The sequence below is a fragment of the Marmota monax genome, unplaced genomic scaffold (assembly GCF_021218885.2).
Source record: "Marmota monax isolate L192 unplaced genomic scaffold, Marmota_monax_Labrador192_F-V1.1 WCK01_AAM20220418_F8-fsc00141, whole genome shotgun sequence".
NCBI classification, from domain to species: Eukaryota; Metazoa; Chordata; class Mammalia; order Rodentia; family Sciuridae; genus Marmota; species Marmota monax.
The window spans coordinates 1,745,019-1,760,039 of NW_026692981.1; the positions used below are offsets into that span (position 1 = coordinate 1,745,019).

A 15,021-nucleotide genomic window follows, 5' to 3' on the forward strand; every position below is an offset into this window, starting at 1 on the left:
GAGAAATATTGGTCTTTGTTTTTCTTTTCTTGAAATGTCTTCATCTGACTTTATTATCAGGTTATTTCTGACCCATTGAATGAGTTGGAAAGTGTTCCCTCTACTTCTGTTTATTGGAAGACTTTGTGAAAGACAGGTGATAATTCTTCAAACTATTCATCAGATTCACCAGTGGAACCATCTGGGCCTGAGCCTGTCTTTGCAGGAAGTTTTTTTTTTTTTTTTTAAATACTAGTTTAAATTTTTTTTCTAGTTAGAGACCTGCTCAGATTTTTCTCTTTCTACTTGGGTTGGTTTTTTAATTTGTTAATTTTTTCTAGACATTACTCCAATTTGCCTGGGTTATCTATTCTGTTCGTGTATAATTGTTCATAATATTACCTTGTAATCTTTTTTTTTAAATTTCTGTAAGATCAACAGTAATGTCCTGTTTTTTATTCTTGATTTGAATAATTTAGAAACCTCTATTTTTTTTTTTTTTTTTGCTCAGTCTAACTGAAGTTTTCTCAATTTGTGGATCTTCTCAAAGAGCTAAATTTTATTTTTATTGATGTTCTGTTTTGTTAGACTTTTTATTTATTTCTGCTTTAGATTTTTATTATTTTCTTTGCTTGCTTTGTATTTTGTTTGGTCTTATTTTTCTGGTTTCCTAGGTAAGAGGTTGAGATTTTTCTTTTTTAATGTAAATGTGTACAGGAATGAATCTCCCTCTTTACACTGTGTCAGCTGAATTCCATTAGTTTTGACATATTGTTTTTGAGTTTTCATTTGTTTCAATTTCTGGCCAACTTGCCTGCCTTCTTTTCTTCCTTCCTTCCTACTAAGGATTGAACCCAAAGGTACTTTAACACTAAGCTATAGCCCCAGCCCTTTTTATATTTTGTTTTGAGGCATGGTCTCACTAAGTTGCTTAGACCAGCCTTAAACTTGTGATCCTCCTGCCTCAGCCTCCCAAGTAGCTGGGAATATGGGTGCATACCACCATGCCTGGACCAATGTGTTTCTAATTTCTCTCTTGATTTCTTCTTTAATCAATCAATTTGTTACTTAGAACTATGTTGTTTAATATCTACACATTTGTGAATTCCCCAATGTTGTTCTCTTGTTGGTATCGAATTTCATTTTATTGTGTTACAGAACATATTTTATATGTTTTTGTACCTTTAAAGTTGATTGGAACTTGTTTTATGGCCTGACATATGGTCTGTGCGGGAGGCGGTTCCGCAGGTCCTTGGGGCGAGCGTATGTCCTGCTGTCCTTGAGTGGAGAGTTCTCTGTGGGCCGGGTTGGGGTCTTGGTCAAGTCTCCTATTTCCCGTTGATCGTCTGTCTAGTTGCTCCACTCTCCAGCCTTCTGTTCGGGCTTCACGTGACGAATAGTTGTAGTCACCCTGTGTTATTTTTGCATTTTGAGGTTCATCCTGTTCACATTATAATAAGCATCAGTCACTGTACACTGTACACTGGTGTCGGTTCGGCGGCGGGGCGCGTGCTGAGAGCTGCGTCCCAGGGCAGTTCCGCCACCTTCACGGTGCAGAGGTGGCGGACACAGTCCCATGGCCTGCCGCTCACCCGGCTTGCACAGGGCAGCCTCTGCTCCTGGGCGTCGAGCCTGGAGGGCGCCTGGACGTGCTGGATACTGTAGGCAATTACCGCATGAGGCTGGGTATTTGTGTGTCTAAGCGCCGAGAAGGACAGTAAAAATAGTCCCAGAGGTCTTTAGATGGTGCCTGGCTGGGCGCACGCGGTGGAGGAGGCTCTGGGCCAGGAGTCGAGGCTCAGGACCTGGAGTGGAGGCTCAGGGCTGGAGGCTCAGGGCTGGGAGTGGAGGCTCAGGGCCTGGAGTGGAGGCTCAGGGCCGGAGGCTCAGGGCTGGGAGTGGAGGTGTGGGGCCTGGAGTGGAGGCGTGGGACCCTGGAGAGGAGGCGCGGGGCGAGTGGGTGCGCAGGCCTGGGCGGGTTTTTGATTCTGAGCTTTCTTTAAGAATCGCCCCTGGCTCACGCTGACTTTTTAACATTATGAACGTTTTTTTGTCTCTTTCTATCAACACTTAGCTTAAAACACAAACAGTCGTGTAGCTGTAGGAAAGTGTTTTCTCTCCTCTTATCTTTTTTGTACATGCTTTCTTCTACTTTAAAGTGGTTTTTGTTTGTTTTGACTTAAATTGGTTTTGTGACTGGCTAAGGCACACACCCTGGGTCCTCCGGGGTCAGGCTCACCACGCCCGGCCTCCAGCTGCGCTCGGTCCAGCAGGAAGTTCTGGGCGGGAACAGTGACCACAGCCTGTGGATGGAAACTAAAAGACCTTTCTGCAGGACCTGCGCTCTTGAGAAGAAGGTGGTCCACGGCAGCTTCCTCGGTTAGTTCTTTTATTGGCCACAGTTTCGCTTTTAGCATGTAACACGCTGCGAACATCCTATTAGTGAGGACCCTTGGGGCTGGAGTCCCGGGTTCCTTAGCTTCTGCAGAAGCTGGTCGAGGTCTGAGAGCTCCTGCGTTGTCTTAGGGGCTCCCCTTTCCCTTCTCCGAGGGCTCCCTTTTTTCTTGCCTCTTCAGCTGTGGGTTCACTAGGTAGCACAAATTTTTCAGCTCCAATTTAATCTTTTAAAAAACATTTATTCATTTATTCTAATTTGTTATACACAACAGCAGAATGCATTTCAATCCATGGTACACGTACAGGGCACAATTTTTCATGGCTCTGGTTGTTCACAAAGTGGAGTCACACCATTCCTGTTTTCATATATGTGCTTGGGGTAATGATGTCCCTCTTGTTCCACCCCCATGTCCCCTCCTTCCCCTTCCTCCCCTTGACCCTATCTAAAGTTCATCCATTCCTCTCATGCTCACCACCTCCCACCCCTATTATGGATCAGCATCCTCATATCAGAGAAAACATTCGGCATTTGGTTTTTGGGTTGGCTAACTTCCCTTAGCATAATATTTTCCAGCTCCATCCATTTATCTGAAAATGCCGTGATTTTAATCTCTTTTATTGCTGAGTAATAGTCCGTTGTGTATATATGCCAAAGTTTCTTTATCCATTCATCTACTAAAGGGCATCTAAGTTGGTACCACAGTTTAGTTATTGTGAATTGAGCTGCTATAAACATTGATGTGGCTGTGTCCCTACTGTAGTATGCTGTTTTTAAGACCTTTGGGTATAAACTGAGAAGTGGATAGTTGGGTCAAATGGTAGTTCCATTCCAAGTTTTCCAAGGAATCTCCATACTGCTTTCCATATTGGTTGCACCGATTTGCAGTCCCACCAACAATGTATGAATGTGCCTTTCCCCCACATCCTCACCACACTTATTGTTGTTTGTATTCTTGATAGCTGCCATTCTGACTGGAGTAAGATGAAATCTTAGAATAGTTTTGATTTGCATTTCTCTAATTACTAAAGATGTTGAACATTTTTTTTTTGTATATTTGTTGATTGATTGTATATCTTCTTCTGAGAAGTTCCTTGGCCCATTTATTGCCTGGGTTATTTGTTCTTTTGGTGTTAAGATTTTTGAGTTCTTTATATATCCTAGAGATTAGTGCTCTATCTGATCTGCATGTGGTAAAGATTTGCTCCCAATCTGTAGGTTCTCTATTCACCTCACTGATTGTTTATTTTGCTGAGAAGAAGCTGTTAGTTTGAATTCATCCCAATTATTGATTCTTGGTTTTATTTCTTGTGCTGTAGGAGTCTTATTAAGGAAGTCACGGCCTAATCCCACATGATGAAGATTTGGGTTTCTATTTTTTTCTTCTATTAGGCACAGGATCTCTGGTTTAATTCCTTGGTCCTTGATCCACTTTAAGTCGAGTTTTGTGCATTGTGAGAGATAGGGGTTTCATTTCATTTTGTTGCATATGGAGTTTCAGTTTTCCCAGCACCATTTGTTGAAGAGGTCATCTTTTCTCCAATGTATGTTTTTGGCACCTTTGTCTAATATGAGATAACTGAATTTATGTGGGTTTGTCTCTGTGTCCTCTATTCTGTACCATTGATCTACCAGTCTGTTTTGGTGCCAATACCGTCCTGGTTTTATTATTATTGCTCTGTAGTATAGTTTAAGATCTGATATAGTGATGCCACCTGCTTCACTCTTCCTGCTAAGGATTGCTTTAGCTATTCTGGGTCTCTTATTTTTCCAGATGAATTTCATGATTGCTTTTTCTATTTCTATGCAGAATGTCATTGGGATTTTGATTGGAATTGTATTAAATCCGTATAGTGCTTTTGGTAGTATGGTCATTATGACAATATTAATTCTGCCTATCCAAGAACAAGGGAGATCTTTTCATCTTTTAAGGTCTTCTTTAATTTCTTTCTTTAGTGATCTGTAATTTTCATTGTAGAGATCTTTCACCTCTTTTGTGAAGTTGATTCCAAAGTATTTTTTTTTTTGAGGCTATTGTAAATGGGGTAGTTTTCCTAGTTTCTCTTTCAGAAAATTTGTCACTGATATATAGAAATGCCTTTGATTAATGGGTGTTGATTTTATATCCTGCTACTTTGCTGAATTCATTATTAGTTCTAGAAGTTTTTTGGTGGAATTTTTTGGATCTTCTATGTATAGAATCTTATTGTTGGCAAATAGTGATAATTTGAGTTCTTCTTTTCCTATCCTTATCCCTTTTATTTCTTTCATCTATCTAATTGCTCTGGCCAGTGTTTCAAGAACTATATTAAATGGAAGTGGTGAAAGAGGGCATCTCTGTCTTGTTCCAGTTTTTAGAAGGAATACCTTCAATCTTTCTCCATTTAGAATGCTGTTGGCCTGGGGCTTAGTGTAGATAGCCTTTATGATGTTGAGATATGTTCCTGTTATCCCTAGTTTTTCTAGTGTATTGAACATGAAGGGGTGCTGTATTTTGTCCAATGCTTTTTCTGCATCTATTGAGATGTTCATAGGATTCTTATTTTTAAGTCTATTGATGTGATGAATTACATTTATTGATTTCCATATGTTGAACCAACCTTGATCCCTGGGATGAACCCCAGTTGATCATGATGTACTATCATTTTAATATGTTTTTACATGCTGCTTGCCAGAATTTATTGAGAATTTTGCATCTACGTTCATTAGAGATATTGGTCTAAAGTTTTATTTCTTTGATGTGTCTTTGTTTGGTTTTGGAATCAGGGTGAAATTGGCCTCATAGAATGAGTTTGGAAGTATTCTCTCTTTTTCTATGTCATGAAATAATTTGAGGAGTATTGGTATTTGTTATTCTTTAAAGGTCTTGTAGAACTCGGCGGTGTATCCATCTTTTCCTGGGATTTTCTTGGTTGGTAGGCTTCTGATGGTGTCTTCTATTTTATTGGTTGAAATTGATCTGTTTAACTTGTGTATATCATTCTGATTCAGTTCAGGCAAATCATATGACTCTAGAAATTTGTCAATTCCTATGATATTTTCTATTTTATTGTAGTACAAATTTTCAAAATAATTCCTAATTATTTTATATTTCTGTAGTGTCTGTCATGATATTTCCTTTTTCATCACACATGTTAGTAATTTGAACTTTCTCTCCTTCTCTTTGTTAGCATGGCTAAGGGTTTATCAATGTTATTTATTTTTTCAAGGAACCAACTTTTTGCTTTGTCAATTTTTTCAATTATTTCTTTTGTTTCAATTTCATTGATTTCAGCACTGATCTTAATTATTCTACTGCTTTAGGTGTGGATTTGTTCTTCTTTTTCTAGGGCTTTGGTCATTTACTTATTGACTTTTTCTTCTTTTAAGGAAGGAACTTCATGCAATGACCTTTCCTGTTAGTACTGCCTTCACAGTGTCCCAGAGATTTTGATATGCTATATCACTGCTCTCATTTACCTCTAAGAATTTTTTAATCTCCACCTTGATATCTTTTGCAATCCATTGTTCATTCAATGGCATATTATTTAGTCTCTAGGAGTTGGAGTAGCTTCTACTTTTTATTTTATCATTGATTTCTAATTTCATTCCATTGAGATCTGATAGAAGAAAGCGTATTTATTCATTGAAGGATGAAATATTCTCTATCGGTTAAGTCTAATTTATTGGTTATATTATTGAGTTCTATAGATTTCTTAGTTCAGTTTTTATTTGTAAGTTCTATCCAGTGGTGAAAGAAGTTTGTTAAAGTCACCCAGAATTATTGTGTAATGGTCTATTTGACTCTTGAACTTGAGAAGAGTTTGTTTGATGAACATGGCTGCTCCATTGTTTGGGACATATAATTGTTATGTCCTGTTGGTGTATGGTCCGTTGAGCAGTATGTAGGGTCCTTCTTTATCCCTTTTCATTAACTTTGGCTTGAAGTCTACTTTATTTAATATGAGGATGGACACCCCTGCTTGCTTCCGCAGTCCATGTGAGTGGTATGTTTTTTCCCAACCTTTCACCTTGAGTCTATGGGTGTCTTTTCCTATGAGATGAGTCTCTTGGAGGCAGCATATTGTTGGGTCTTTTTTTTAACCAATCTGCTAGCCTATGTCTTTTGATTGGTGAGTTTAGACCACTAACATTCAGGGTTATTATTGAGACATGATTTGTATTCCAGCCGTTTTTGTTTATTTTTGGTATTTAACATGACTTGGTTTCTCCTTTGATTAGTATTTCCTTTAGTGTACTATATCCCTTTGCTGATTTTTATTGTTGTTTTTTATTTCCTCCTCGTGAAATATTTTGCCAAGGATGTTCTGTAGTTCAGGCTTTATTGCTGTAAATTCTTTTTAGCTTTTGTTTGTAATGGAAGGTCTTTATTTCATCATCAATTCTAAAGCTTAATTTTACTGGATATAATTTTCTCAGTTGGCATTCATTTTCTTTTAGAGCTTGGTATATGTTGTTCCAGGATCTTCTAGCTTTCAAGGTCTGGGTTGAAAAAATCTGAAGATATCCTAATTGGTTTTCCCCTATATGTGGTCTGATTCCTCTCCCTTGTGGCTTTTAAGGTTCTATCCTTATTCTGTATGCTGGGCATTTTCATTATCACGTGCCTTGGTGTAGATCTGTTGTGATTTTGTACATTTGGTGGCCTGTAAGCCTCTTGTATTTATTTGATTTTCCAATTAATTCTTCATGTTTGGAAATTTTTCTGATATTATTTCATTGAACAGATTGTTCATTCCTTTGGTTTGGACCTCTATGCCTTCCTCTAGCCCAGTAATTCTTAAATTTGGTCTTTTTACATTATCTGATGTTTCTTGAATGTTCTGCTCATGGTTTCTTACCATCTTCACTGCATGGTCAACATTCTTTTCAAGATTTTATCTTTTGTCTTCATTGTCTGAGGTCCTGTCTTCCAAGTGGTCTAATCTGTTGGTGAGGCTTTGTATTCAGCTTTTAATTTGGTTTATTGGTTTTTTTTTTTTTTCATTTCAAAGATTTCTGTTTGGTTTTTTCAGAACCTCTATCTCCTAATTGTAGTATTTTGCTTCCTGTATTTGCTCTCTAATCTCACCCTTTAATTCACAGAACATTTTAATCATGTACATCCTGAACTCCTCTGTCCTTTCTCCTCCTGTGCCGCCCATGGATTCTCATCATGTAGTATCCTGGTTTGTTGGGCACTTCCTTCCCTTGTGGTTTCATGTTGTTCATGTCCCTTCCCTTCTAGCTCTGGGGATCCGAGGTGTGACAGTTTTTACCCTATAGGCTCATGGTGTCCCTGCAGGTTTCCAGGACCTCTGTCTTAAGGGGGAGGACAATGTGAACAGATCCGAATGCAAAGACATACAGCCTTAAACCAAATAGCTGCTATTGAGACATTCATGGTTTTATCACAGTATCAGAAATGGTGAGTTCAATGATTATCTACAATATAAACAGTAGGTTTGCAAAAGGGTCTACAGTTTCTGGTGGTGGACTAAGAACCCGGGGTGAGGTGTAGGGTGAGATGTTGAGGGGTAGGAGGTGAGGATGCAGACTTATTAGATCTTAGGAAGTGTGAAAGAGGAATCTAAAAAAGTTGGTTAGTAGCAGGAGAAGAAAGAGAAAGTGATTTGGGGGAGACAATAAGTGGGAAGACAATAGAGTACAAAAACAAACATAAATATTAAGAAAGTAAAAAATGTAAAAATAGGAGGTAAAACAATATACAACATCATTGTGACATACTATTCAGACATCCCAGTCCTCAGCTGCCCATTTCATGAAAGGTTCTTGGTTTCACAGATGTTGGGGATGTGAGGGTGGGAGAAGAGAGAGAGAGAGGGAAAAAAAATCTGGAAAGAAGATCTTTTGTGGGAGGTCAGTATCTTTCCAGCTTCGCTTCTCAACCAGCAGGTGAGGTCATCTGCTGTTTGCTGATATCTCACCCTCAGGATGTGAAAGTCATCAGGGTTGGTCCAAGGATCTCCTTTGGGGCCTGCTCGTGTGATGTGGGTGCCTGGTCTTATCTCCTTATATCCCTGTTGACCTCACAATTCCTGGTCTCTAACTTAGTCTCTAAACTGTGTCTCACTCACCCCTCCCTTTCTACTTCCTAATTAGGAACCTTTCTCTCTGGCCATCTTGTGGGCTGCACTCTGGGGGCTGTGCCCTGTCACAGAGAGCTGTTTTATATTGGACAGTTCAGGACCCAGTTTTGTGAGCTAAGGACCAGCCGCGTAGCCTCAGGCACTGAGCCAGGTTAGCGGCTGCTGGGGAGAGGAGGGAGTTGGGGACTTTTGGTACCTTGATATTGCTTCTAAGCCCCAGCCAGAGTTCCAAGCAGGGAGTTTTCCCAACTAAAGGCCACCAAGGTGTCCCATGATGGAGGTGGCTGCTTTCAGCAATGGGTTTTTGGGTCAGGTGGGGCCAGGAAGTGGTGTTGAACAGCTTGTTCAGAGATGCAGCTCAGTGGCGTGCAGTAGTGTGGCTGGTGGCTATCTCTGGATCCAGGGCTGTGTACCAGGTTCAGGCTACCGGGTATAGGGGACTGTGACAGTGGTTGCAATGCCCCAAGATGGAGGCGACCAGAGGAGCCCCAATGGTAGCTGGGGGTCCACACAGGAGTTCCTGTGCATGGGCTGCACTTGGGTGTCCTGCACGAGTGCTAATGCCTTTGTCCTACTCGGGCACCTGGAGGACCTGCGTGGCGGCACCTGGAGGACCTGCGTGGCAGCAACTGTCGGGGGTTCTCTAATCACTCGCAGAGAAACAGCATTCCCACTACTTGGATCCCAGGTCCCGGAGTGACACAGAATGCTGCCTCCCTCTAGCCTGCCATCTTGGATTCTACTCTCCAATTTAATCTTAGGGGCCACTGTCTACGTGTGGCCCATCATTGAATGAAGCATCATTATGAGGTGCATGACCCTATATATGATTTTTAAGTGTGTTCATATTAAGTGCTAACATAGAATTCATTTAGCCCTTTCTCTGTTGGAATTTCAACTACTTACGTTTTTGTTTTTGCTACCAAAAACAAAACTGATGGGCTGGGGATATAGCTCAGTTGGTAAAGCGCTTGCCTTTCATGCACAAGGCCCTGGGTTCAATCCTCAGCACCACAAAAATAAATAAGAGCTTCTCTGCATTTAGTGGTGTTGCCATGGAGTCGCTGAGTTACTGGCAAAAGGTCTGATTAATTAAACTCCTTCACCCACATCACACTTCCTACCCCTCCACCTACAGCAGGCTTCACATGAACGTGAAGAGCAAAGTTGCAAAGCTACAGAAGAAACACAGGAGGACATCTCTGGCTTGGAAACGGTGTGGCACTTCTCGACTCTTCAGACAGTCATTAAACTTCAAAAATATAATTTCATCAATATCTAGGATTTTGGGTTAAGGAAGGGCATCATGGATTAAAAAAAAAAAAACTAAGACATGTGACACTTTCCGATATTTTGCAGTATCCATAACCAACAAGAGATTAATACCCAGCAGATGATAGGAAGTATTTCAAGTTGACCAAGACAGGAAATGCAACATAAGAAGGGAAGAAAGGGCAGGAACTAGCGTTTTACAGAGGAACCCACAGACTATTAAACACACAAAAATATTTCTTTAACTCATAAATCAAAAAAAAAGATAGAAACTAAGATGATGCTAGACATTTTCAGGGATGTAGGGATCGCGAAGCGTCTGCTGGGAGCGTGGCTGGTGCAGCCATTCTAGAAAGTGTCTGGCAGAGTTACCATCAATCTACTCCTGTTCACATCACGAGAAATTCCGCTGAGGCAGGATCTGGGGAATGAGTAGGTAAAATGTGCTGGACGTACACCCACCATGGACTGCTCAGCACTGTTAGGAGAGGAGCACTGAATATGCATCTGGCAACACCATGGACCTCAACATCAGGGGGTCTACTGATGTGGAGACCCTGCACTGGGCATAGGACTTAATGCACACAACGCAAAGCACCTCCTGCACAGACACTCTGAAGGACACCCTGTAAAGCAGTGAAATGAGATAAAGGGAGCAAATAAAAGAGAAAGTAGCTTTACATGGACCAAATACCTCAGGAATTGAGAAGTAGGATGAACACAGCCCTTTTAATTAGAGACCCCACATGAGTGCGTGAGTCATTGCCCATTCTCCATTATGAAGTGTGTTACCACCCATTCTTCAGAACGGATGAATTTTGGCTCTCAGCAAATAGTATCTGTGCATGACTTTTCTCCCCATACCTTAACTAGCTCAGGGCATTCCTGGTTTTCAGACTTTTCTCAGTTTTTTTTACAGGTTTTCAAAATACTTTTATTTTTTTAAAAGTTTACTGTGCATTAAGGAAAAATAAAAATACAAGCAAAGAAAAAATTCATCCAGTCATAAGCAGCTTAGTATGTTAAAGACTTTTCTATTTTTTTCCAGTGCAGGGTATTGAACCCAGGGCTTTGGGTGTGCTAGGCCAACATTTTACCTTTGGGCTCCATCCCCAGCCCTCAGACTCTTCTCATTGAGGCAAAAATTGTATCTTGTTACTTTTACTTAACATCTGTCTAACAAATGTGATGGTCATAGTTTGTTTAACTATCATTTAGCAAAACATGCTTGACATATTGTTTCAGCATTGAAACATTTTCCTTTTACATTTGTATTTGTTTAGATTTTCCATGGAATTATTTCCACTGCTGCTGAACTGAAAAGTTCTCCCTTGGTAGTTGTTTATCATACGTTTTCCAGATAAGATCGCATTCCTTTGTCCTAACTTAACTGGAATGTTTAGCTAACCAACCAAGAAATGTGATTCATTAGACAGTCTGCCAATTTGTGATACCCTCTTTAGAATATACTCATAAATTAGTTATATAATCAAGTATCTATTGTTTAGTGATCTTAATGCCAATAATCAATTATTTTATTATTATAGTTTTCTAATGTGTTTTTGTTCTAGTTCATCTTTATTATTCTTCCTTACTTAAGAGTTTAAGGAATATCATTCGTTTGTTTTTCTGGAAATTAAATTATTATCCAAATGAAGTAGATTTCACCAGTCTGCAAGGTCAAAATCAGGATACCACTTTCTTACCACTTTGTGAACAGAGGCGGAGAGTTTCTCTTCCCTGAGTAAATGCAATTTATCTTTGTACTTTCAGAACAATAGTTAAGAGTTTCAGGTTCTTAATTTCTTTTGCATCTTTTAAGAGAAAAAAATCAGGAAGAAGGAAAGTCCTTAGGAATGGTATCAGAGCGAGAGGTTTGGAGGGTGTCCCTGACACCACTGTGTCTTCCAGCTGCCCACTGATAATAGGTAGCTTTGTTCACTCTGTAATGAATATTCTTCTTAACTCTTCTTAAAGTGTCAAATAATCACCATAACAATGCTAGTATCTTTTACTGCCTGCTCTGTCCCAGGCGAGGTGCTAGACACTTTAGGATTCACCATCTCATTTGATCCCCACCAGAGCTATGTGAAGTATGTGTCATAATTCCTGCGATGGTGCCCAGAGCACAGCCAGGTCAAAGTGGCCCAGGTGAGGGCAGGAGGAGTCAGCAGCTCCGCCCACTGACCCGCCTGGAAGGCAGAGGGTCTGGGAGCCCTTGGTGTGGTCTGCTAGAGTCCACTCCTGGAGCAGAGTGGACAGGTGAGGGAAGGCAACGTGGAGGTGTGACAGAAGGGACCCGTGGGGGCTGCCTGCTGGGACCCTTTCCCAACAGGCTTCAAAGTGCCTTGGAGAACAGAGGAAAGGGATGCACTATGTTTCTCGCTCGTGTTGAGGTGACTCTTCTTTTAGGTGCTGACTTCTTTAAGTCAGGTCTGGGCAGGAGCAGCAACTCGAGGGGCCGTGCAGCCCAAGACAGTCTCAGAAGATGAGATGCCAAGACCATGAGTCAACTACCACACACTTAGTGAATCCCACGTGGTCCCAACATGGCTTGTGGCACCCAGAACCATGACAAGCAGAATGACCCTGCTCTCGCGGAGCGTGCATTTGCAGGACAGATGGACCATGAGCAAACAACCTCGGTGCACCTATGAGAGGAAAACAGGAGACCTGGAGGCCAGGGAGGGACGGCAGCCTCCGGCTGGACGGGGTGGCCCATGGGTGCAGGGAGGGTGCCACAGGAGATGCAGCTTCCTGTCCTGTAGCACCGGCGTAGCTGGGGTTGGAATTAGTGGTATCTAGTTGTACCAAACTAGGTGGTAGAGAAGATTTTGCATGTTTTTAGCACATAGAAATTGTAAGGGTGAGGGAAAAGCCAATCACCTGATCTGACAGCCTGTGTGCATGTGTTCACATACTTAAATGTATGAATGTTACATTGTATCCCATAGGTATATACAATTACTATGTGACAAGTAAATTTTTTAAATTTATTTTTTAGTCGTAGTTGGACACACTTTTTTAAAAAATTTATTCATTTTTATGAGGTGCTGAGGATCGACCCCAGGGCTGCACATGTGCTAGGTGAACTCTACCGCTGAGCCACAACCTTTTATATATAAGAGACCAAAAGAGAAAGAAAGAGAAGGAAGAGGAGGAGGAGGAGGAGGAGGAGGAAGAGAGAAAGAGAGAGAGAGAGAGAGAGAGAAGGGAGAGGGAAGGAAAGGGGGAGGAAGGCTCTCTCTGGTAAGACGACATGTGGCCCCAGTGGAGCCGGAGGCTGAGCAGGTTGATAGGCAGGGGCAGGGGCCTTCCAGGCAGATCTGGTCGGGTGAGCCCCCTTTTGCCAGGGCACAGGGAGGAACACAAGTGGGAAGGAGAAGCTCAGGAGGAGCATGGGGAGAAGAAAAGGCTTTTAGAGGAAGTGAATTTTTACATTTTCAGTCCTTTCCTTGTGTGGTCCAGCAAATGACCTAGAAAACTTGGAGTTTGATGGAGGGATCTCTGTTTACCGTGGCGGAGACTAATTCTGAAATGCGTCATTTTTTATTCTGTGGTCACTTTTACCTCATTTTCTTCCATAGGCAGTTTTTTCAAAGTGAGTATAATTAGCAGTGGTTTCAAAGGGGCAGATGAAACATCTCCACATTCGATGTCATTGCAAAGCACATGGCTTCTAGGACAGAGTGAAGATGCCCTTTGTTTAACATTTTTAAAATTTGCTCTAATTAGTTATACATGACAGTAGAAGGCACTAGGATACATCATACATAAAGGGAGTATGATTCCTCGTTCTTCTGGTTTAGGTGATGTAGAACCCTACCGGCTGTGTAGACATATGTGTACATGCCACAGTCTGGCTGGGCACAGATGCCGCAGTCTGGCTGGGCACACAATCACGAGCCACCACACAGCTTGTAGATTCAAACAGCAACTCTTTATTCCCGAACTCACACCAGCCGTCTACAATCACGTTCTGGGGAAATCCACGTTCTCTGCCCAAATCCACCTCCACTGGGCTTCTATCTCCCAAAGAATATACTGTCTGAATCCCGTGAGAACTCAAGGGGAACTCAGGCAGCAAGATACGCCCTATTCCCAGCAGGAATAATCTTAAACCTTAAACCTGGAACCTAAACCGGGAACGCCCTAATCGGCCTTGGTCCTTGAGCAAGGTCACCTACATTCAATGTCACTGCAACATGGGGTATGCTGGCAAGGAAATTGTCATACCTACTTGGCTAATGGCTCCCAGCATGTACACAACATAATAATGTCCAGTTCATCTACTGTCTCTCCTACCCCCTACTCATCCCTTCTCTTCACTCCCCTCTACCTAATCTGAACTAACTCCATTCTTCCTGAGCTCCTATGCCCCAATTATGGATCAATATCTGCATATCAGAGAAAACATTCAGTCTTTGGTTTTTTTGGAATTGGCTTATTTCACTTAGTATGATATTCTCCAGCTCCATCCATTTACCTGCAAATGCCATAATTTAATTTTTCTTTAAGGCTGAGTAATATTCCATTGTGTATATGTACCACAGTTTCTTTATCCATTCATCTACTGAAGGGTACCTAGGTTGGTTCCATAGCTTAGCTATTGTGAGTTGAGCTGCTATAAACGTTGATGTGGCTGCATCACTGTGGTATGCTGATTTTAAGTCCTTTTGGAATAAACCATGGAGTGGGATAGCTGGGTCAGATGTTGGTTCCATTCCAAGTTTTCTGAGGAATCTCCATACTGCTTTCCAGAGTGGTTGCACCAATTGCAGTCCCACCAGCAATGTGTGATTTTTTTCCACATTCTCACCAACATTTATTGTTGCTTATATTTTTGATAATTGCCATTCTGACTTAGTTTTGATTTATATTTCTCTAATTGCTAGAGATGCTGAGCATTTTTTCATATATTTGTTGATCGTATTTCTTCTTCTGTGAAGTGTCTATTCAGTTTCTTAGCCCATTTATTGATTGGATTTTATTTATTTATTTATTGGCATTAAGTTTTTTTTTTTTTTTTTTTTTGAGTTCTTTATATATCCTGGAGATTAGTGCTCTATGATAACAATTTTTCTCCCATTCTGTAATCTCTCTCCTCTCATTATTGATTGTTCCTTTGCTGAGAGAAGCTTTTTAGTTTGAATCCATCTTGTTTATTTATTCTTTTTTTTTTCAAGAGAGAGAGAGAGAGAGAGAGAGAGAGAGAGAGAATTTTTTTTAATATTTATTTTTTAGTTCTTGGCGGACACAACATCTTTGTTTGTATGTGGTGCTGAG

At 41.0% G+C, this 15,021-nt stretch overlaps 1 protein-coding gene across 10 annotated transcripts in view; it reads left to right on the plus strand.

Moving 5' to 3' along the window:
- Nucleotides 1-15,021, plus strand: part of LOC124097811 (cytidine monophosphate-N-acetylneuraminic acid hydroxylase) — a 74,022-nt gene that overhangs the window by 24,022 nt on the left and 34,979 nt on the right. The window contains exon 1 of one of the 10 annotated variants that reach the window (XM_046452366.2): nucleotides 562-2,358. The exons of 8 other annotated variants lie outside the window; for them this stretch is intronic. In XM_046452366.2, the coding sequence (XP_046308322.1) occupies nucleotides 2,289-2,358 (70 nt within the window). In that variant the 5' untranslated portion in view covers nucleotides 562-2,288. Of the gene's footprint in view, nucleotides 1-561; nucleotides 2,359-2,396; nucleotides 7,782-15,021 lie in introns of those variants that run through there. One more of the 10 variants, XM_046452367.2, reaches the window with a different exon arrangement.